Consider the following 22,121-nt stretch of genomic DNA (forward strand, 5'->3'; position numbering starts at 1 on the left):
GGGTGGTTTTTTTTTCTTTTTTTCATTCTTGAGGGGTCGGTGTCGCGATTGCCGTTTGGGTCGCTGTGGCCCTGTTGGGGCTTGCTATTGTGCGTTGTGTTTTTTTTTTTTTACTTCATGCGTCTCGTTATCTATTTTTTTTTTCTTATTTTTTTTTATTATGTTATGCTGTTTTTTTCGTCTTCAAGGTTGTACTGTGGAACAAAGCACGAAAAAGAAAAGGAGAAAAAGAAAAATAAAATAAAATACAAGAACGAGGAAATAATGTTTCGTAGAATATCATCGACTTCATGTGCATTTAATGCTCCATTTCTTGTTAACGCTAGACGTTTTTTAATCCCTGAAGACCCATTGGAACGGGAAAGGGAGAAAGAATTGCGAGAAAAGGTACTTCAAAGATATCGTGGAATGAAAATACCAGAGATGGTTAATTTTCGTTATGGTCACTTCGCTTCAGAGGAGGGTGCAACAGCTTCTGCTGCTTCTCAAGCTTATTATGCAGCTAATGGTGGTTTACCAATTGGAGGAGCTGGTTCAACCGGCAGACAAGGCGTAGACTGGCTTATGCTTTTTACTGGTTGTGCACTGGTTTATGTGACATCAAAGTTTATGTTACGACGTTTTTCAGGAGGTGATATGGATGATGTTAGCATACCTTTATGGACTGCAAGTCTAGATGTACAAGCAAAATATTTACTGTTTTCAATTCAATTTGACGTAACAGCTCGTGAAGAAATTAGAAAATCTTATCATAATGTTCGTCAGGCAAATCCTTTTACAGATTTTTTTCAGTGGTTAAGATTTCGACATCCGGAATTTGGACAAGGTATTGTTTACAGCTATGATGACGCTGTTGAAACTTTGACTACCATTCTTTCAAGCGGTAATTCTCAAACTTTGATGATTTTGGCTCGTGGTGTTCAAAATGCTCTTAGAAAAAAAGATGGTAACCCTGCCCAACGAATTGATGAGTTCCTGATTAGTTTGGGAGCTTTAGCAAGAGTGAAAAGAATGGAAACAAATACTTTGGTTCCCGGATATGTACAACCTACACTTCTACCTCCGCAACCTACAGTAGTATATGGTACTGAACCCACAACTATTCAAAATGCCCTTGATGCAACTCCAAGCGAACGTCATAGTTCTGTTCCTTTCCAGTAGATTATGATAAAAATGGTGATGGTATTTTATGTTTTTTTTTCTCTTGTTTTTCTCTCTTTTTTCAGGGTTTGCCAATTGGTTTTTAATTTACTGAGTTATAATGAAAAAAAAAGAAGGAAAAAATGATATGAAAAAGAGATTAACCTTTCTTTTTTTTTTTTCCTCCTTGATTTTGATTAAGTACAGTGGTAAAAGAAAGTCTTATCAAAACCAAAATGGAATCAAAACGAGCACCACGAATTTTAACGCACGATGAGGTTGCTGAAATTCAAGAGGCCTTTTGCTTATTTGATCGTGCTGGTGAGGGTTACATTGAAATGCCCCGTGTTAAAGAGTTGATGCTTAAGCTTACACCAGGTTTAACTGAGGAGTTATATCTTCGTGTTGTGTCAGAAGCGAAACTGGAGAATAGAGATACAATAAATTTTCCTCAGTTTTTTCTTATTATATCTACAATACCTACAGTATTGCCTCATAATGATAATTATGGTGTCGATCAAATGGCAGATGTCTTTGCAATGTATGACCCTAATCGTACTGGACATATTGAATTGAACCGTTTTCTACAAATTATGTTGGAAGAAGGTGAACCCCTTTCACAAGCAGAGGGAAAGGAACTTATGTTACATTTACAACGATTTGGTTGCTTGCGCAAGGGTAATGTAAGCTACCATAAGTTTATATCCAAAATAGTTAAGTGTAATTCTTCAGGTATGTTTTCTCGTAGTCTTTAAAGAGAAATATATGTAAACAAGATTATTGTTTTTTTTTTCTCTTTTGTTCTTTTTTGCCTTTGGTTTTCTCTCGCTCTATATCCTTATGAGTTTCCTATATCTTCACTTATGTGTGTTTTCAAAAGTGTTTTTTTCCATTTATCAACTTGCAAGTTTTTAAAAAAAAAAAAATAAATATGTACGACAACTCTATTGAATTTACTCTTTTCAGAGATAATAATTGTTACGAGATTATCATCTAGAAATATGGTTTTGGTTTGTTTTGATTGTATAGTTCTAATTCTTTCTTTTTTCACATTTTATTGTTTTTAGGTACATCAAACAACAAAAAAAAAAAGAGGCAATAATGGCACAAGTTATAGGATGGGTTAGAAGAAAGGTTAATAATTTGAGTATGACGAAGCAGGAGATTGGAACTGCCACAGTTCTCGTAGTTCTACTTTATGTATCATCAGCAATGATGTTTTTCGGAATGAATTTTTGGCTGTGGTCATTTGAGAAAGGACTCAAACGAAGCTACACTAGTATTCTTATTCCTTCTCTAGGTTGGGCTCTCTTATTTTTTCTTTCCGGTTTTGTTCACCGTTTGGTTCAACGATATCATGGACGACCTGAGAATTTCTTCTTTTGGGTATGTCATGAGGGTGTTATGTTATTATTTTTAATAGGTCTTTTTGATTCATTAACAGGACTTTTTGGTATGTATGCTGCTGTACATGTTCCAGTGTTACTACAATCTGCACTTATATCAACAGGCCCTATTTGGACGTATTTACTTGCATCTTTTTTGTACCCAGAAAGTCAACCATCATTTTCACCATTGTTACTTGTAGTCATTGCCTGTACAGCTGGGGGAGTAGCACTTGCAATGATTCCTCAGGCTAAAAATCATAATAAAAATACTTACTTTAGTCCTCCATGGATAGTAATATTTCTCTGTGCAACAGCTTTATTTCCTCTTTATAACGTTTTACAAGGTCGTTTCTTACATAAATTTTCAGAATGTTGTTCCCCATTTACCGCGAAAATTGTAATGTTAACAGTAGAAACTATTGTACAGCTTTTCTTAACTATAATGTACTTTCCTTTGGATTCCTTGCCTTTTTTCGGGAAATGTGATTCTATACAAGAGTCATGGGATATGCTACTTTCTAGCGTCAGATGCATTGGTACATGTCCTAATAATGCTGGTTATATGTTAGTTTACGTATTAGGATTTTGGATTCGTCATCTGGTATTTGCGTACATGAATAGTTATTCACCTATAGTAGCAGCTGTAACCAGTCAGTTGACACAACCAATCAATACATTTCTTTTATTGTTGATTCCTTCATGGAATGTATATGGGGCAGCAGCTTCTTGGTATTATACAATGGGTTGTTTTTTTCTTTTACTTGTATCAACGATTGTTTTCGTTAGTTGGCATTTGTTTAATCAACAAAGACGTGATGCTCAGTGGGGATCAACATCGGAAACAACTGTTGAAACCCTCATGGTTGATGAAACTAACGAAAAATAGGTTAGACATCTTTTAAAAAAATAAAACATACCAGCAGAAATAACATATATCTCGGCAAGTTAATCTTAGCAAGAGTATTATTATTTATTATTATTGTCGTTAATATTAAAGAATTGTTTTAACACATTTGTGGCGTTGGTAATGATTTACTTTACTATGGTCTAGAAACTCAAGAAAAGTACATTTAATTTCTCCTTTTTTTTTCATACTCTTTTTTTTTTTTTAGGTGTGGTAGTGTTAATAATGCACTCCAAAAATCTACAGGAGGAGAAGTCAAAATTGACTCGTATTGCTGTTGTCAATGTTGACAGATGTAAACCGAATAAGTGTGCTTTGGAGTGCAGTAGGTGTTGTCCAGTCAATCTTCAAGGAAAACTATGCGTTGAAGTGAAAAAAACCTCTAAATCTCCGACACTCTCCGAGGAACTTTGTATTGGTTGTGGTTTATGTGTGAAGAAATGTCCATTCAATGCTATTCATATTATAAATTTACCATCAAATCTTGAGAAGGAGACTGTTCATCGTTATGGACCTAACAGCTTTAAACTTCATCGTTTACCTCTTCCACGTCCGGGTCAAGTTTTGGGTCTTGTTGGAGCTAATGGTACAGGAAAATCGACAGCCTTATCTATTTTAAAAGGAAAGATTAAGCCAAATCTTGGGCGTTATCGCAACCCGCCAAGTTGGGAAGAAATATTACGTTACTTCCGTGGTTCTGAGCATCAGGCGTACTTTCAACGGATGCTGGAGGAAAAGGTACGTGTTCTTTTAAAACCTCAATATGTGGATCAGATTCCTAAAGCAACCAAAGGAGTTGTTGGTGAACTCCTTGCTAAAGCGGATGAACGTGAAATGAAAGAACATTTTATGAAGGTTCTTGATTTGGGGAATGTTGCTGATCGTGAGCTTGATAAATTATCTGGTGGTGAATTACAACGTTTTGCAATTGCAGCTTTATGTGTTCAGGAAGCCACTGTTTATATGTTTGATGAACCTTCTAGTTATTTAGATGTACGTCAACGCCTTACAGCTGCTCAAGTTATTCGTTCCTTATTAAAAGAAGATAATTATGTGGTTGTTGTGGAGCATGATCTTTCCGCTCTTGATTATATGTCAGATTTTGTATGTGTATTGTATGGTGTTCCTGGTGTTTATGGTGTTGTTACAATGCCTTACGGTGTTCGAGAGGGTATAAACATCTTTTTAGATGGTTTCGTTCCAACCGAGAACTTACGTTTCCGTGAAGAAGGTTTGACCTTTCGTATTGCTAAGGATTTTGATGAAGTTACTAAACATACTACTGAAAATTCTTATCCTAAGATGACCAAAAACTTGGGTGGATTTACTCTTACAGTAGAACCAGGTTCATTTTCTGATTCTGAGATTATTGTATTACTCGGTGAAAATGGTTGTGGTAAAACTACTTTTATTCGTATGTTGGCAGGTCAACAAAAACCAGATAATGGTGCTGAAGTACCTGAACTTTCTATCAGTTATAAGCCACAAAAAATTGCACCAAAATTTCAAGGAACTGTAAAAGATTTACTTCAATCTAAAATTTATGATGCTTTCTCTCATCCTCAGTTTCAAACTGATGTGCTAAAACCTTTAACAATTGAAGAACTTCTTGACCAGGAGGTGCAAAATCTTTCAGGAGGTCAATTACAACGTGTTGGTTTGTGTATTGCGCTTGGAACACCTGCAAATATCTATCTGATCGATGAACCGAGTGCTTATCTGGATTCTGATCAACGTATTATTGCCGCTCGTGTTATCAAACGATTTATCATGCACACTAAACGTACTGCCTTTATTGTGGAGCACGATTTTATTATGGCAACATACTTGGCGGATCGTGTTATTGTCTATGATGGTACTCCCGCAGTGGATTGCAGGGCTAACACACCGTGTGGTCTTTTAGAGGGAATGAATAAATTTTTGAAGAGTCTGAACATTACCTTCCGTCATGATCCCACAAACTTCCGTCCACGCATCAATAAGCTGGATTCTGTGAAGGACCGCGAACAGAAGCAGGGTGGAAACTATTTTTACATGATTGAAGATAATAACGATGATGAGGAAGAGGATGAAGAAGACAAAAAGAAAAAGAATAAAAAGAAGAAGTGATAACGTCGAAGGATTAATGGGGAGGAGAGTAACCATACATGCTGCGCTTGTTTTTTTTTTTTCTTTTTAAATTCGTTTTAGCAGAAAAAAGAAGATAGAAAAGTGAGAAGAAGAGCATGAGAGCGATGAACAAAGGAAGAAGAAACGAAAAAAAAAAAAGAAATTTATACTTGGATCGCAAAAGAAATATGGATGCACTTGTACCCATTACTCTACTAATACGTACACAAACTTAAGTCAACTTAATGGGATTAAATAGCAGAAGATAGTATCACAATGAGAAAAAAGTAGGTAATTCTACTTGTTTAACAAATTGATGGTTGTTTGTCTTCTGTCTTTTGTCTTTTGTCTTTTTTTTTTTCTTTTTATTGTGTTTTTTTTTTTTTTTCTTTTCTCCGTGTTATCATTTTCATTTCCTTTTTCTATAGAATAATATTGATCGTGCTCGCCGCTGCTTCCACAGGAGCTAGTAAATTTCTCTTTCCCGATCTGGTAGAAGAAAAAGGGGAAGGAAAAAAAAAAAAAAAAGAACTGACAAGCACAAGTGGAGAGTATAATAACCAAAGACCAATAAGTTTCTTAAAAAAAAAAAGGTAAAAGGAAGAAGTGGGATCTTTGGATTTCTTCGTGCTTTTTTTTTTTCTTTTTTAGTTTACTTCTCCGGTCCGGTCCGTTCCGTTCCCTGTGTGTGTGTGCTTACGCACGTGTTTCTCTCTCTCTCTCCTCGTGTGTGTGTCTGTTAGTGGTAGTGCGCTAACCCGGTGTTTTTTAAATTGTAAGGAACAGCAGCGCCTTATTTGTAGAGTATTTTCTCTGGTTTTACGATGCAAGAGCTTATCGCTGTTCGTGTGAAGGATGGAATTTTCGTGGGAAATGTGACTGCTTCACAAGACCGTGAGTTCATTGCGCTAAACAAAATCACCCATATTATTAACTGTGCTGGAGGTGAACTTCCAGATCTTTTTGAAGGTGATGGAGTAAAATACCTTTCTTTTCCCTGGAAGGATACCAAAGGAACAGTCTGTACCGCCGTGATGTTTGATAGCGCTGATGAAAATATTAAACGAACGGTAAAGTTTATTGATGAAGCTTTGTCAACTGGAGATTGTGTGCTAGTACATAGTCAAAATGGTTTGTCACGTAGTCCAGCGCTTATAGCGGCATACTTTATCGTAAAATATGGTTGGAAACTTGACAGTGCTCTTTCTTTCCTTGAAATGGCGCATAAGGATATGTCAATTAAACCACATTTCTTACGACAACTACGTATGTTTGCAAAGCGTAACGCTGTAGACCATGATGTTTTTGATGTCGATGTGGATGATTCACAGTTTGGTCTTGATAATGATCAATGGGTACTTCGCAATACATTGCTTAACGGCCTTACCTTTGATGTACAACGCCAGAATGAATTATACAAGTTATGTACAGGTAAAGTTGACGTGGGACAACCAGTGAAACCTATTGAATCTTCTCGTATTACAACACAAAGTAAGAAAAACAAGCGAATTGTATTCATAGACACAAAACAAGGAACACATGTGCATTCTGAAACTGAAGCACCTGTTATTTTTGTACAACCATTGCATCAATTAGATGCAAATAATCATTTTCTCGGTTATCATGGTTCTATGGCTTTACGCGCTAGACGACGTCGGAATGGTATTATGAGTCGAAGTGTTACACCATGTGGACGTCGTCCAGAATCTGATCCACGTACAAATCCACGAGGACGACAAGAACTTACCATTCGATCCGATACAAAAGGAGGACGCAGTGCTTCCATAACAGATGGGGTAACTTCTTCACAAGCAGCAAGAACAGCAAGTGGACACTCCACCTTAGATGGTGGAAGTCATGCTGGAGCTGAATATCATCGTCATCTCGCGCCACCTAACACGGTTCACGCCCCTGGAAGATCCCCATTTGCAGCACTTACATCCAGTCATAAGTACCGTAAAGGTTCTCCTCTTCCTGCTCCCACGCATGATAAGAAACCATCCAGTGTTCCAAAACGGCCAGCTTCTGCTTCTATGGCAGAAACAGGTACGGTAAGAACAAGAGTTCCATCTAATCCAGGACCTTCGAGGAATTCCCGAAGTTCAGTTATTCGTACTAGTAGTCCAAATACAATCGGAAATCAGATATCTACTTCTCCTAGTTCTTCAAGTCGTATTTCGAGCTACAGGAATATTGCTCCTCATCGATCTCAATTAAGCAGTAGTGTTTTACCAGCATGGGAATCTAACAAGTCGGGAGCATCACCATCCGTAGTACAGCGTTCTTCAATACGCGGAAGTCCACGAAGTTCGCGTCCCAGCTCTCCAGTAGGCCAACCATTGTCATCATCAGGACGATCCCCTCAAGTTAGTAGCAGTGTTTATGAATCGTGTAATGGCCGAAGTACCAATGGAGGAGGAATTGATAAAAAAGGAGGAAGTAATGGGGTACTACGTCGTCAACCACCAACAATTATAACATCTAGCAGACGCGTGTAGATATTTATTTATTTTTCTTTATAAGGGCAAAAACAACTCTGTTGTTTCACTCTCTGATGAGAGGTGAGAGTGGAAAGGAGTTTTTTTTTTTTTTTTTCTCCCCTTTTGTGTATGATGAGGAGTAGGATGAGGAAGAAAGTATGAAGAGAATTACAAAAAGAACAAGAAAGAAGAAATTTTTTTTTTTGCGTTACATGAAATTATGACTATCTTCTTTTTTTTTGTTCTTTACGGTTTTTTTTCTTCATTATAATTTCATGAATCTTTTCTTTCTTCTGCCATAGTATATTGGATACCTGCTGATTTATTTCCCTACTGGATATCATTGGTGACCTATCTCTTGAGGTAGGGAAAAGAAGAACCAAGAGAGAGAAAGAGGGAGAGAGATTAGAAGCAGCGCAACGCCAACAAAATCTTTTTATGAGAATAAAAAGGATTTGAAACCGTTTGTAAATGGGAGAAGGTGGAAAGGTGGAATGAAAACAAAACAAAACAAAACGAAGGGTTGGGAAGTATAGGTTGACAGCGATATCTGTTCTCCGAACAGCAAATGATATAAATGCGGGCTGTTAGGAAGCCAACCTTCTTTCACCAAGTGAAAGTGTATAGGTAACGAAGGTGACGGTATATGAAATTACCGCTGTTTTTTTTTTTTTTTTGAAACCGTAGCTGTTAAAATGTAGAGGGATGATAGATGAGACGAAAAAATAAGTTTAGAAAAAGAAAGAAAGTGGTGTGAAAGAGAGATGCGTTAGGGAGTTAAGTTCCTCTTAAAGAGAGGGGTGGGAGAGGGAATTAAGATGATAAGGTCATCTTTTTTTTTTCTCTCACGGTTATAAACAGTTTTTTTTTTTTAACTTTTTGGTGGTTCGAGGAAACTGGTGTGTGTGTGTGTGTGTTTTCTTTTCCTCTGGGACAACTGTTGCCAATTGAAATGAGGAAGACTAAATGGAAATAAGAGGTAAATACCAACCGAACGCATTGTACACAGAAGTTATTACACCTGGGCGTAATTCTTTTTTTTTTTTTTTTCTTTGCAGCGTCTCTGGTTGGTGTGCTCTGTGTCACATTTTTCTTTCTATCTCTTCCCCTCTATCTCTCTATCTCTATCTCTCTCTTTTTCTTTCTGTGTGTGTGTGTGTGAACACGAGTGATATTGTGTTTACACATTTCATACGAGACTTTACGTCAAAATGCATTCTCTGATAGACAACGATGTCATCTCATTATTTTTCTTTCTTTTTTTTTTTCGCTCTTTTACCATCCCCCTCCACCCCCTCCCCAACTTTATTTGATCTCTTTTTCTCTTTTTCTGGATCTCTTTGTTTTTTACTTTTTCACTTTCTCTTTTTTTTTTTTTTCTTTTACACCCCCCATCACTAACTTAATGAAGGATATAAAAATGCCAAAGGGGCACGTAGTATTTGATGATGATGGAGAGATCTTTGAGGATGACCCAACAGTAGGCCGAGGAGTGCCTAAAGATCCAGCAGGGCAATTAGAATGGCAGCCACTCACGCCGATTCCATTGACAGCAGAGCTGAAGGCTGTTGTGACTGCTGCTTTGGATGAATTACCCAAAACATCATAATGGGATGAAATGACGTTTCTGACGTTAATGATAATTCTGTATGTGTGTGTGATAGTGTATACACAGTTTTATTTATTTGTTTGTTTGTGTGTTGGTTGGTTCTTCATGTTGGTATATGTGTGTGTCTGTGTGTTTTAGAGACTATATTATCTTTTAGATATTCTTCATACAAACTTTCTGCACCCTTCTGTTTTTGTTTCTTTTTTTTCTTTTTATGTTACATCGTAGTGTTCAAAACAGAGGAGGTCGTGTTTGTGGGTACTGTCCCACACACTTCCTTTTGCGCTTCCTCTGTTACCCTGACACTAAAAGAAGAAGAAATAATAAAAAAAAAAAAAAAAAAAAAAAAAAAAAAACAGACAAACGACAAAAATAAAGCAGACGAAAAAGTAAAGAAAAAAAAAAAAGAAGTCAAAGCTTTATATATATATATAACAATAGCTCAAAAGTGTAAGTACTAGAGTTAGAGAGGTCATTATGACATATAGTGTCCGCAAATTGAAACTTATCGTGGATGATCCCACTGGTTCATTGCGTGGTAATATGGCTGTTGCCAAGTCTTTCTTTGAGGCTGAGGATGATAGAGAAGTAGGGGAGTTCCGTAGTCTTATGGATAATGAGATACATTATGCTGGTTTCTGGGGAGTTGCGAGAGGTCATCATGCTGCTCTCTCTGTGTATGAGAATGAACAGAGAGTATTACGTCTTATGTGGACAACACGAGCAACTGCAATCACAGGTAACACTTTTAAACGGGAGGGTTATGTGCAATTTATTTCCGGAGGAATGTCATCTATCCCGGGTATTGGAAACTGGTTAACAAAATTTACACAAAAGCGTGTGCATGAATCGTTAGTGATAAGAGATGGGAAAGTAGTGTTTCGTGACTTGAGCTTTCAGTGGGGTCTTGGTGTGCATTGATATGCTTTATCGATATTTTTTTCTCCTGGGAAGGAGGAATGATTGAAGAAGAAGAAAAAAAAAAAAAACATAAAAAAGGAAGGAGGGACGGAAAGATTTAAAGGAACAAAACTGTGAGTGGGAGTAATGAATTTGTTCTTCTTATCGTACTGTACTTTTAACCTCTTTAAAATCTTTTACTCTCATTTTTCATTTTTCTTTCTTTTGAAGGAGGAGGTTTCCTCACGATATATATATATATATATATATATATATATATATATATTCTTTAACGATTGAAGAAGAAAACCGTACGGTTATTTTAATTTTATTTTATTTACCTGATACATGAAGCTCAGTGGGGATATCTAGAGCTGGTATAAAGGATTTGACTGAGGTAACAGGGGGACCAACAAGAATAACAGGAACAACGAAGAGGAGAATAAAAATGGAGGGGAAAGAAAATAAAAGAATACTTAGGTTAACGTGTATTATACAGGTAAAAAGATATCTTCTCTCTATGGAGGAGGTTCCTGAAAGTACTGATGTTGCGCCAGAGGATCTTTTCGTTTTAGTCCCTTCTCATTCTCTTTTCAAATTGCTCAAGCAAAAATTTTCCAGGTACTATGTACACATGGTAGTCTTTTTTAAAAAAAAAAAATTAATAATTTTGTTTTAATAATTAATAATAATAATAATAATAATAATAATAATAATAAATAAATAAATGATAACAGTAATAATAGTAATAATATATACCTTTTCTTCTTCTTTTTTTCCCCCTCAGTCTCTTCTTGGAGCAGTTTCATTTGATGTTACACACAACAAAGCATTTTGTTACAGTGAACGAAGGTGACACTTCTGCAGTGGACATTGATAGAGAGGTTCTCGATGCCGCTAGCCGTGATAATGTTCGCACTGTTCTTTCTATAAAACCTGAGGGTTTACGTTTTCTTTCGGAACAATTCCCATTAGTACAGAACTTTGCAGATCTTGATACTCTTCCTGAACGTCTTTCATCTACATACCGTGAAAGTGAATACGGATGTTGTCTTATCTTTTGTCCCAGTATGGTTGATGCCTCATGCCGGCGGGGTATTTTTCCAATGGCCATTAAACTCACTAAAAATTACTTTTTCTTCGCCCCAAAATTACACGGACTACGAAGTCTGACACAACTTCAGCCACCTGTAAAAGGTTTTCCTATGAGTAGTGACGAAGATGAAGGAAAATTTCTCTTGTCAAGACTTCATGTATCAAAAAAATTTTTACGTAGTCGAAATGAAGCTACCCGTACAATATCATTTGATCTTTTTATTAACCGAAAAGAAGATTTAGCACCTGCTTTTTCTCTTATTCGAAGACAACATGGTGAAAATTGGTTGTGCCATGCACTTCGTTTATGTTTTGCACATATGTTTCTTAATCCAGATGATTACGCTACTAAAATAGTTGTTGTAGCTATTCGTCGACATCGCTACTGTAGCGATACAGAGAATCAAGATGAAGGAAAATCTTCTTGGATACACTCTAGAATAGATAATGGACATGTTGAAGAAGGAGATCTTATTGCCGCAGAAATTGGTTTTCTTGTTGGTGATATCTATTGCTCAGCAACTGGGGCATATAGTGTGAATGGTGCGGGAACCTTGCAGTTGGCGGTTACTGGAGTTGCCATGCAATCTGTGGGATGTAAGGTTTGGGATCTCGGCATGGGTATGAAGTATAAAGATGACATGTTGGGATGTGTGGCTGTTCCGCGAAAACGTTGGGTTCAAATCGTGCGAGAGCATACATCAAAGAGTACTGTGGTTGAGGATATTTATAGACTCTTACGTGAAAAGTACAGTAAAGGAGTACCGGTGCTAGAATTACTCCTGACGAGGGAATCTGCAAAACGACAGCGAGTTGGTGAAGGAATAGCGTAATTAATATGGAGTTAGGAAGCCATGAGGTATGATATATATATATATATATATATATATATATATATATATTTATCCATACACTCCAAATCTTTCTTAATACTCCTTTTTTTCTTCTAGTGTTGCTTTTTTAAATTATCATTCTTCATTTCTTTTGTTTCTCTTTTCTTCTGTTGCTCTGAATGTTTCTATGTATGTGTTGGTGGTTTGTTCTTGGTCTGCAAAAAGCAAAAAAAAAAAGCGAAACCGCTCACACTCACTCACACACAGAGAGAGAAACAAAGAGACAAAAAGAAGCGAAGAAAGAAACAATACCCTATCCCTTTTCTTTTCTTTTTTCATTTTTCTTCTTCATTTTTTCTCTTGTAAAGTTGTCTCTCCCATCACTCTCTTATTTCCTATACTTCCCCATACTCTCTCTCTCTTTATTCTCTCTCTCTCTCTCTCTCCCACACACACACACCCCGAAAGAACAGCATGCCCGCCACCACACAAGAGGCCTCAAAGGCACCACAGGCCCCCGCCCCACGCACGGGCATTATTGCTGGCTTCAACAAGGGCCACAAGACCACCCGCCGCGCCCGCGCCCCGTCCTCCAACGACCGCTACGCTCTCCCGCACAAGAAGCTGCGCGCTGTGAAGGCAATCATCACTGATCTCGTCGGTCTGTCCCCCATGGAAAGGCGCGTTCAGGAGCTGCTGCGTGTTGGTAAGGATAAGCGCGCGCTCAAGTTCTGTAAGAAGCGCCTTGGTAACTTCAAGGCCGCTAAGAAGAGACGCGCCAAGATGGAGGAGGCCCTTCGCCACCAGACCAAGAAGAAGTAGAGAATAATAATTGGAAGCTGAGTGAATGGGATTTTCTTTTTTTATTTTGAAATCCCTTTTCTAAGTTTGCCTTATTTCTATTTTTCTATTTTATTAATTGTCTGTCTGTCTGTGTGTGTGTGACTATGAGTGTGCGCGTTCACTGAGATATCATTTTTTTTTGTTTTTCATATGTGGAGCCTTGTGTACACTTTATTCACTTGGTTCAACTCAATTGTATTTTTTTTTTCTCTTTTTTCTTTTTTTTTTTTTGGGGATTATTGCAGAAATACACTACTCTGTCCTTTTATTCTCTTCCTAATTTACACGGACTCCTCTCTTTCTCTCTTTCTTCTTCTTCTTCTTCTTTCCCTCTTTTTTTCTTTTTAATGTGATGGATAGGGGAGTGTGTGATAGCGTACTACATTTGTAGTAGAGGAAGTGTCTGTGGAGGGTGGGGAGTGCTGAAGGAATAATATAGTGCAGGTGAAATACTTCCGCACAAACACAGAAATAAGAAAATATATATATATATACTTATATATACGTATATACATAGTATTTGAATACATCTACACTCTAAATGACGACACGTCTCTCTACGTTGGCTAGCGAGAAGGTCCTTGTCCCCCGTGACTCCCTCACAGAAGCGGAGAAGTGGCGATATGTGATGGACAACACCCTCCGACTGGGAAGTCTCGGTTTTCTCTGCGGTGCCGCCTTCTCACTCGTGGTGTTTCGTTCCGTCAGCACACGAATGGCCGTCACGGCATTCGGCAGCGGCTTCGGTCTCGGGAAGTCGTATGTGGACACGAGATATGTGTTAGGGCACGATGTCGCCGCCGAGACGGTGTGGACGGCGGAGGTGGTGAAGAAGCAACCAACAGGCACCACTGCAAATACAGGTGGCGTGAGTGAGGGTGATAGTGGGAGCGCTCAGTGAATAAGGTTGTGTGAGTGTAGCAAGGTGATTGAAGAGAGAGAGAGAGAGAAGAATGAGAAGGAAGGAAAGAGAGAGAGAGAGAGAGAGAAAGAAAGAAAGAAGGAAAGGAAAAAAAAGTAGGAGTTTTGACAGGTTTTGTATTCATTACATTGGAGAGGAAGGGATAGTCATGGATATAGGAATGTGTGCATCTATATGAGTATGTTCAAAGTGATGTGTCTCTGTATATATAAGTGTATCCTTCCTTTTTAGTGTCGTTTTTTTTTTTTTTTTGTTTTCTGTTTGGACGCGTGTGTGAAAGGCGTTTATATAGAGAGATATAATTTGGTGGAATATTTCACTACTCTCGCAAATTTATTTTTCTTTTTCTTTTTCTTTTTTTTCTCTTTTTTCTTTCTTTCTCTCTTCAAACTTATCTCATGACTTTTTCGTGCCTTTTTATGGTTACTACCTTGATGAACCACAATTCGAGTATACTCGTATTCTCTTCCTTTAAAAAAAAAAAAAATTATTCTACCATTTTATTCTTTTTTCCTCTGTTTTATTTCTCGTATTTTTTTTTTTTTATTTTCTTCTTCTTTTTCCATCTATTTGTACAAAAAATAACATTGACACGAACAATACCAATAGCAAACCAGCAAAGGGTAAGAGCTACAAGTAAACACGCAGCGATAAAGAAGCGTAAACCAAACCAAACCAAACAAGAAATAAAAATAAAATAAAAGATGATGCGCCGTATTGTTCTTCAGCCTGTGGCCCGTCGTGCGGCTGCCGCTCCGTCTGCGTTGGCGGTGCGCCGTGCCTCGACTGTAGCCATCTCTGTTCAGGGACTTCACTACGTCGGCACCGGACTGGCGGCTATTGCCCTCGCCGGTGTGGGTCTTGGTATTGGAACCATCTTTGGCAATCTCCTCGTCGCCTGCGCCCGCCAGCCAAACCTGACAAAGATGCTGTTTAACTACGCTATTCTTGGTTTCGCGCTTACAGAGGCTATTGGTCTGTTTGCCCTCATGTTGGCCTTCCTGATGCTCTTCTCTTAGAGAATGAGTTAGGGAGAGAAAGAGGGAGAGAGAGTGAGAGGGAGAGGGATGGATGTGTGTATGAGAACTGTTAAGAGGAATGGAAGAGGGAAGGAAAGAAAATAAACAGAAAAAAATATAACGAAAAAAAAAAATTGATGATGAAGGGATAGGAGTTTAGGAGAGTAGGAGTTAGGCGTACACCAAGTAACGCAATATAATAATATAAGTTGTCTATTTTTCGCGCCAACACATTTTCTCTGTATATTTGTTTGTTTGTTTTGTTTTTGTTTTTGTATGTGTGTTTGTGTTTAAGAGGCGGAGTGGTATGGAAAAAGAAAAGAAACGAAATAGAGATGGGTAGGCAGATAAACATCAATTTAAGGGAATGAAGGTAGCAAACATTGCAAAGAATTGAAAAAGAGAAGATTAAATGGATGAACGAAAAAAAAAAAGAAAGAAAGGATGGAGACATACATACCAAGAAGAACAATAAAACCGAAGAAAAACTACAAATAAGAATGGTATGGTCTTAGGATCAAAGGGAAATTGGTGAGATGATAAAAAAGAAAAAAAAGAAGAAGGTATTGGAGTGGCGAAGAGACTAATTTTGAGTGCTCTAGTGAAACCTGGAGGGTATCCACAGAGAGCGAAAAAAAAAGAAAAATAAAACAACAAGAAAGAAAGAAAAGAAAACATGTGTTTTTTTTTCTGCTCTGTGTATATCTTTTATTTTCTCATCGTTTGTTTTTTCCGAAACCACCCAAATTTCTGCTGATACACATATTAGACACACACATAAATACAAACACATATATACAGACATACATTTATACGAACATACATACATACATACATACTCTCTCTCTATATTACTTTGTTCTCCCTATATATATTTATTTTAGGATGTGTGTTTTAGCTCACAATTAGGAATGACAGAAGGAAAGTGAGGAAGGCAAAAAAAAAAAGAAAAAAAAGTTTTGTGTTCCTTTTTTATTTCTGTATTTTTAACATGGGTGATTGCAGAAAAGAAAAAAAGAATAATTATCTGTATGACCTTATGATGTATTTGGCTTGCACTTTCTCTTTTGATATCTATTTTTTTTTTTTTTTGTTTTTAACTCTTCATGTGTAAAGGTAGAGGAGGTGAAGTGTACGCCATTCATAATTCTCCCTCCTGGTTAGAAGAGAGAGAAAGATAAACGTACACACACACACACACACACACAAGGGAAGAAAGCAAAAGAGGAAAGAAGGAAAATAAAATATGTCCGTTATGCAATTGTCTGCGACTGGGCGTATTGCCTGCGGTGGATCTTTTATTGATATGTACGGCGGTCGACCAGCAGCTAATATTGAAGCCGTACATCCAACAGGAGCCCCATCACCAGCACCACTCTCATCATGGAGTCAGTTCCCAACAGTCAAGAGAATACGGAACGACTCTGAACAGCAACACACAGATGCGAAAATGCATGCAGCGGGAGAACATGTGGCTATTTCTTTTTATCATCATACCTCGTCTGTTTCCTCGCAGGAAATGTTCTTTGCAGTGGGTCTCTTTCGCTGTGATACTTGGGCACTGCAGTGGGCTGTTCGCGCAGACTCCATAACGGCTGGAAAGCGTGTGTGTGAGGTGTGCTGCCTAAGTGCACACACAGTTGCGTTCCTTGTGGGAGGAGAGGGAGGAAAAAATGGCAAAAACAGTAAAAAAGAACTTTACATCGCCACAAAGGCAGATGTTCCTCGTACCACAAAGCGGGAAAACCGACAGTGGCGTTCTTTTCTCGCAGATGCTCGTCTTGTTGTAACTGGATTTGAAAGTGAGGATCTATGCAGTATACAAGCTTTGTCGGCAACAAGATTCCTACTGGTTACTGGTACAGGACGCCTTGTTCGCATTACGGTATCCATTACTCCTGAGGTGGAGGTGAAATCAACGGAGGTGACATTACTCTCATTAAACAATACCACAGTGGAATCTCGCAAAAATGTTTCCTTCAGAATGGCAGTCTCAAGTGCAGTGGGGAATAGTTCTGAAGAATTAACATATGTGGCCGTGTTTACTCCTGGTGGACGTGCCTGTCATGTGTTGGGACTTATAGCCGCAAAGAAAGAAACTGTAAGTAAGCCACATATCATTTCTATTCCAAAGGGTACAACGATAGAGCGAGTGGAGTTTGCTGGACCACATATTCTTTTGGTTACACTTCTCTATACTGATACCAAGACATTTGGGTTTCACTTTACTTGCCTGGTACCACCAGAGTCCCCATCTGAGACCTCCTTCTCATGTGTTTCCTTTGATGCTATCCATATGACTGCCCACCGTGTGCCTGTAATGACAATGTTCAACCCAGAAAAGGAAATGCATATTGTGGTGACTGACCGTCGTCATTATGGTGAAGGCCACACCAGTAAAGATAGCAACAAGAGTAATAATAAACATGATAAAAAAGAAGGTTCATGGTGGACACACTTGGAGTACACGGAGTTGCCACTGCAGGAGGGACCCTACACAAGAGAAGTTTTGCAATCCGCAACATGGCATTCACTTCCTGAACCATTTCATACCCGTATTCCCACATTGGGTGGAAAAGGGGGAAATAACAGAGAAGTGGAAGACGACGATAAGGAGGAAGACAGTGAAGATGCCGCTGCAGATTATCAACAGGAATTGGCAATGTTAAATCAACGTGGATCAAGTGGACTCTGGGAACAGGTTCGACTACACTATCCATTGGCAGCAAAGACTTCTTTTTCTTCTTCTTCTGATGCCTCAGAGAAGTCAGTCCCAACAGAAGAAGGTAATCGTGATGTATCTATTACAGTACTTGCAATTGAGACAGCCCCATTTGTGCATACACGTTTAGTAAAACAATGGCACAATGCAGCACGTGGACTGCGGATTTTACTGGACGGTCAATCTAACAATTCTACAGTGGGAGGACTTCCATCTTTTGCCATTGCGTGGAATCCACAACACATGCGTCGATCATTACGTCTCTTTACTCAAGATGGACTCCGTCTTTTATTTACCAAAATGGCTCTTACCCTTCGTGGTTCTACAGAAGAAGAAAACGCGGCAACCCTATTCTACGGAGTAGCTGCTACTGCTGTTACTGATATGGCACTTCAAATCATTACGCTCTCTCGTCAGGTTGGGGCACAATTACGACAGGAAGATGTAGAAGTGGTGGTAGAGTTACTACGAGCCTCACGTGCGGCAGGACACTTAATCGTTAACTCCACTTCTCGCAGTAAGTTATTACTTGAAAGTGCTGTGAGAAGTCGTTTGGCCAATCATGTTTTAACTGTGGAAAAGAAGCGAAACCATGGTTCTAGTGATGAGAATGGAAATGAAGAAAAAGAAGAAGAAGAAGAGGAAGAAGGGGGGACAACTTTCTATAATCTGCCTAATGAACTGCGAGTGGAGCGGGCTCTGCATGTCCGATATGCTCCTAATGCATGGACACAACAACTCCGTGTAAAGAGTAGTGATCATGCTGCAGCAGTGGCAGGTGCCATTCAACATTTAAAGACTATTGCCCCATTACTTCAACAACAACAAGAACAACAGGAAGAAGGAGAAAAAGAAGATTCATCTTTACATAATGGGAAGAAAGGAAATATTGCATTGTTGCCGGATTGGGTAATGTTGGGTCAAAGAGCACATCCTGACAGCGCCTTCACAGAGTATGAGTCTGTGTTGTTCCACACCTCCAAACTTTCCTAGTAATTGAGAGAAAATATACAAGAAAGAAAGGAAAGGGAAAAGAGAGAGAGATAGAGGCAACTCTTCTTGTTCTCTGCCTATTTTATAACTGTGCAAAGACACAGAAAAAAAAAAAAAGAAAAGGTCTGTGTATCCTTTTACATTATTACCCGTTTAATGCAAAAAGAATAAAAAAAACAAAAAAAACAAATATGGAAAAAAAAAAACAAAGAAGCACTGGCTACTACTATAAACATTCTATTAACGAGAGATTTTGTCTGCTTAGTAATAAAGAAGTGTGACGCGTTCGTTTTTTTTCTTCTTTCTTCTTCTTATTGTTTTTGTTTTTTTATGAGTTTTTCAAACTAATAATTGCTGATTTTTCTTCTTTTTTTCTTTTTGTTTCTTTTTTTTTTCTTCCTTTAAAAATAATCGTAGGTGCAAGCAATTCCTATTTGTTTAGTTACATTTATTTGAAAGAGAAGCAAGAAGACCGACCGAAAAAGGAAGGAAAAAAAGTGAAAGAGAAGCCGAGGGCAAAGAAACAAACAACAACAAACAAAGACAAGAAGGAGCACAGGAAACAAAGAAAGAGGAACGCAGACAAACGAAAGTGAAAAGAGAGTAGTCCCTTTCAAAATAAAAAACAACAACAACAACCAAACAGAGAAGCAAAGAAACAAAACAAAATGACTGATGTAGATGAGTGGAGGGGAGCTAGCTTCAAGCAGCAGGAGGACCACAGTGAGGCAACAAATGCCCTTCTTGAGCGTATTAATGCTGATACCATTCCCGTTGTACTGCGTGCAACCAATAAAAGCTTGGATGAGATTGTGGGAGAATTACTAGCCCTTGAAAAAGTCGCTCGTCTTGCTGGTGATGGTATTTCTACAAAACGTCTCGTGGTGGAGGTAATTCGTGTTTACCGTGTCCATGGAGATTGTGCAAAGATGTTGGATATGCTTGAAATGCTTATGCGTAAGCGTGGACAGACAAAGCAGGCACAAAGTGCCATGATTGCAGAGTGTGCGGTGTTACTTTCGGATGGTTCACTACCGCAGGAACGTCGCAGAGAAGTACTGGAGCGTATTGTTCACGTTACCGACAGCAAAATACACGTGGAGTTAGAACATGTACGCTTTGCAATTGATTTAGCCAAACTGATGGAAGCAGAAGGTCAAAAACGTGCGGCCTGTGATTTGTTAGATGGATTACACATTGAGACAATCACCAATATGCCCCGTGTGGAGAAGTTGGATGCACTTAATCGACACATCCGCCTCTGTCTTGAACTGGAGGACTATGAACACACACCGCTGGTCTCTCGTCGTATTAACTACCGCGCTCTTGGCCGTCCAGAGACACTCGAAGCCAAACTCACTTATTTTGATCTCATGCGGCGTTATTACGCCCAACGCCGGTCTTACTTTAATGTGGCCCGCTGCTGGTATGAGACGTATCTCACAGAGACCAGTGAAGAGAAGAAACTCGCCGCTCTCAGCAGTATGGCCGTTCACTATCTCATCGCCGAACACGCCCCGGCCAACGCATTGGAGGATCTCGCTGAGTGTACCGCCTTTTCACCGGCCACGCGGTTTGCAGATCGCACGGCTGCTATTCGCGGCATCACTACAAGACTCCCACAGGCATTAGAGGAGGTACCGCAATTGCACTTTCTCCTGCAGGAGTTTACAAGTATTGCACTGATACGAGAACGCGTGGCCACGGCAGTAGCGGAACTCTGCGCCACCCACACCGAACTCGCCCCACATCCAGACCGACAGGAACTCCTGCGCAGTCGCTGCAGTGAACACGATCTGCTCGTTATTGCCCGCTTCTACACACGTCTTCCACTTCAACGCCTTGCCCAACTCGTTGGACTCACACCAGAACACACAGAGGAGTTTCTCATGATGATGGTTGCGGCAAAGACATTATATGCAAAGATGGACCGCGTGGATGGACTTGTGGTCTTTGAGGCGGCAAAGAATGCGGCGGAGGTGATCAATGGATGGAATGCCGCCGTGGAACGGAGTGTGGGATTGTTGGATAAAGCGTCTCATCTCATTGTGAAGGAGCGCATGTTGCACAATGTGGCCCTCTCACGTGCGCAGAAAACAAAGGCGGCGTAGAGAGGGAAGTGTGAGAGAACCATAAAGAGAGTGGAAAGAAGAAGAACAAGAACAAGAAGAAGGTACAGTACACACCCATACACATACACACACACAAACAAACGTACATATATATATATATAGGAATGTAGGTATGTACATGTATGCATGCATTCAGACAAAGGAAGGTGGTACACAACGAGAAGTGAGGAGAAAGAAAGAGGGAGAGAGTCAATTCCCTTTGTAAAAAAAAAAAAAAAAAGGTGTGAGTGAATACTGTTAAGGGTCCGCAATATTTAAACAGGAAGAAAGGACAAATGGCAACAGCAACAAATAACGAAGGAAGATGAATATATATATATGTATGTGGGGGAAATCGTAGTTGAAATTCCTATTCTAAACCACTACTACACTTGTATGATTCTTATTATTACTATGGCTATTACTATTGGAACTATATTGGTATTTTGAAAGGAGAGAGGACGGTAAAGGAGCTATTTTCCGCCTTATCTCTCTCTTTCTTTCTCTCTTTCTCTTTCTTTCTTTTTCTTTGCATACACAGAAAGAAATGCAGAGAAGTAAGAGGTATTTTCCTCTTGACTCTCTGTTTTTTCTTTTCTTTATTTCTCAGTTTGTGTATCAACGCATGTGGGTGTTGAAAGCATATGTGTTTCCGCATGATGTGTATCTGTGTACGTATGTGTAAAAAAAAAAAAAAAAATGCATGTAGCACATTCACACAGAGAGACTTCACTACTATGATCTCTTTCTATCTATCTATCTTACTTTCTTACTTTTCTCCCTTTCTTTCCCTCTTTTTATTTATTTATCTGGTACGTTATATTTCTATCACTGCTTCATTCTTTCTGGTCTTTCCCCGCTCTCTCTCATTCTCTCTGGTGAGAGAGTGGTGTTTGCAGTAGTGTGTACTTCTTTATTAGATATTCTCTTGATCTTCATCATATATGTGTTTCTTTTCTTTTCTTTTCTTCCTTTTTTTTGGTTAATACCAATTAAACAAACAAACAACAAAAAAAAAAGCAACACAACGAAACGAAGAGAGGATAAAAAAAA

At 38.8% G+C, this 22,121-nt stretch overlaps 12 protein-coding genes across 12 annotated transcripts; all 12 read left to right on the top strand.

The window, feature by feature from the left end:
- Window positions 1-264: 264 nt before the first annotated feature.
- Window positions 265-1,161, top strand: TM35_000122070 (uncharacterized protein; the record flags this gene model as incomplete). The annotated part of the gene is made up of 1 exon (XM_029025182.1): window positions 265-1,161. One exon carries the CDS (start codon window positions 265-267, stop codon window positions 1,159-1,161), a length of 897 nt encoding a protein of 298 aa, XP_028883498.1.
- A 215-nt stretch (window positions 1,162-1,376) lies between these two features.
- TM35_000122080 (ATP-binding protein cassette, sub-family E, member 1) lies at window positions 1,377-1,895 on the top strand (the record flags this gene model as incomplete). Its single annotated transcript, XM_029025183.1, has 1 exon — window positions 1,377-1,895. The coding sequence occupies one exon, from the start codon at window positions 1,377-1,379 to the stop codon at window positions 1,893-1,895; it is 519 nt and encodes a 172-aa protein (XP_028883499.1).
- A 346-nt stretch (window positions 1,896-2,241) lies between these two features.
- On the top strand, window positions 2,242-3,414 carry TM35_000122090 (uncharacterized protein; the record flags this gene model as incomplete). The annotated part of the gene is made up of 1 exon (XM_029025184.1): window positions 2,242-3,414. The coding sequence occupies one exon, from the start codon at window positions 2,242-2,244 to the stop codon at window positions 3,412-3,414; it is 1,173 nt and encodes a 390-aa protein (XP_028883500.1).
- Window positions 3,415-3,657: 243 nt separating this feature from the next.
- On the top strand, window positions 3,658-5,541 carry TM35_000122100 (ribonuclease L inhibitor; the record flags this gene model as incomplete). Its single annotated transcript, XM_029025185.1, has 1 exon — window positions 3,658-5,541. The coding sequence occupies one exon, from the start codon at window positions 3,658-3,660 to the stop codon at window positions 5,539-5,541; it is 1,884 nt and encodes a 627-aa protein (XP_028883501.1).
- An 824-nt stretch (window positions 5,542-6,365) lies between these two features.
- On the top strand, window positions 6,366-8,039 carry TM35_000122110 (putative dual specificity protein phosphatase; the record flags this gene model as incomplete). The annotated part of the gene is made up of 1 exon (XM_029025186.1): window positions 6,366-8,039. One exon carries the CDS (start codon window positions 6,366-6,368, stop codon window positions 8,037-8,039), a length of 1,674 nt encoding a protein of 557 aa, XP_028883502.1.
- Window positions 8,040-10,107: 2,068 nt separating this feature from the next.
- Window positions 10,108-10,551, top strand: TM35_000122120 (uncharacterized protein; the record flags this gene model as incomplete). The annotated part of the gene is made up of 1 exon (XM_029025187.1): window positions 10,108-10,551. The coding sequence occupies one exon, from the start codon at window positions 10,108-10,110 to the stop codon at window positions 10,549-10,551; it is 444 nt and encodes a 147-aa protein (XP_028883503.1).
- Window positions 10,552-11,342: 791 nt separating this feature from the next.
- TM35_000122130 (uncharacterized protein) lies at window positions 11,343-12,458 on the top strand (the record flags this gene model as incomplete). The annotated part of the gene is made up of 1 exon (XM_029025188.1): window positions 11,343-12,458. The coding sequence occupies one exon, from the start codon at window positions 11,343-11,345 to the stop codon at window positions 12,456-12,458; it is 1,116 nt and encodes a 371-aa protein (XP_028883504.1).
- Window positions 12,459-12,932: 474 nt separating this feature from the next.
- Window positions 12,933-13,280, top strand: TM35_000122140 (ribosomal protein L36; the record flags this gene model as incomplete). Its single annotated transcript, XM_029025189.1, has 1 exon — window positions 12,933-13,280. The coding sequence occupies one exon, from the start codon at window positions 12,933-12,935 to the stop codon at window positions 13,278-13,280; it is 348 nt and encodes a 115-aa protein (XP_028883505.1).
- Window positions 13,281-13,842: 562 nt separating this feature from the next.
- Window positions 13,843-14,202, top strand: TM35_000122150 (uncharacterized protein; the record flags this gene model as incomplete). The annotated part of the gene is made up of 1 exon (XM_029025190.1): window positions 13,843-14,202. One exon carries the CDS (start codon window positions 13,843-13,845, stop codon window positions 14,200-14,202), a length of 360 nt encoding a protein of 119 aa, XP_028883506.1.
- Window positions 14,203-14,927: 725 nt separating this feature from the next.
- On the top strand, window positions 14,928-15,242 carry TM35_000122160 (ATPase subunit 9; the record flags this gene model as incomplete). Its single annotated transcript, XM_029025191.1, has 1 exon — window positions 14,928-15,242. One exon carries the CDS (start codon window positions 14,928-14,930, stop codon window positions 15,240-15,242), a length of 315 nt encoding a protein of 104 aa, XP_028883507.1.
- Window positions 15,243-16,488: 1,246 nt separating this feature from the next.
- On the top strand, window positions 16,489-18,957 carry TM35_000122170 (uncharacterized protein; the record flags this gene model as incomplete). The annotated part of the gene is made up of 1 exon (XM_029025192.1): window positions 16,489-18,957. One exon carries the CDS (start codon window positions 16,489-16,491, stop codon window positions 18,955-18,957), a length of 2,469 nt encoding a protein of 822 aa, XP_028883508.1.
- A 668-nt stretch (window positions 18,958-19,625) lies between these two features.
- Window positions 19,626-21,068, top strand: TM35_000122180 (proteasome regulatory non-ATPase subunit 5; the record flags this gene model as incomplete). The annotated part of the gene is made up of 1 exon (XM_029025193.1): window positions 19,626-21,068. One exon carries the CDS (start codon window positions 19,626-19,628, stop codon window positions 21,066-21,068), a length of 1,443 nt encoding a protein of 480 aa, XP_028883509.1.
- Window positions 21,069-22,121: the final 1,053 nt, after the last annotated feature.

This window comes from Trypanosoma theileri (assembly GCF_002087225.1).
Source record: "Trypanosoma theileri isolate Edinburgh chromosome Unknown TM35_Tth_12_V1, whole genome shotgun sequence".
Classification (NCBI taxonomy): Eukaryota; Euglenozoa; class Kinetoplastea; order Trypanosomatida; family Trypanosomatidae; genus Trypanosoma; species Trypanosoma theileri.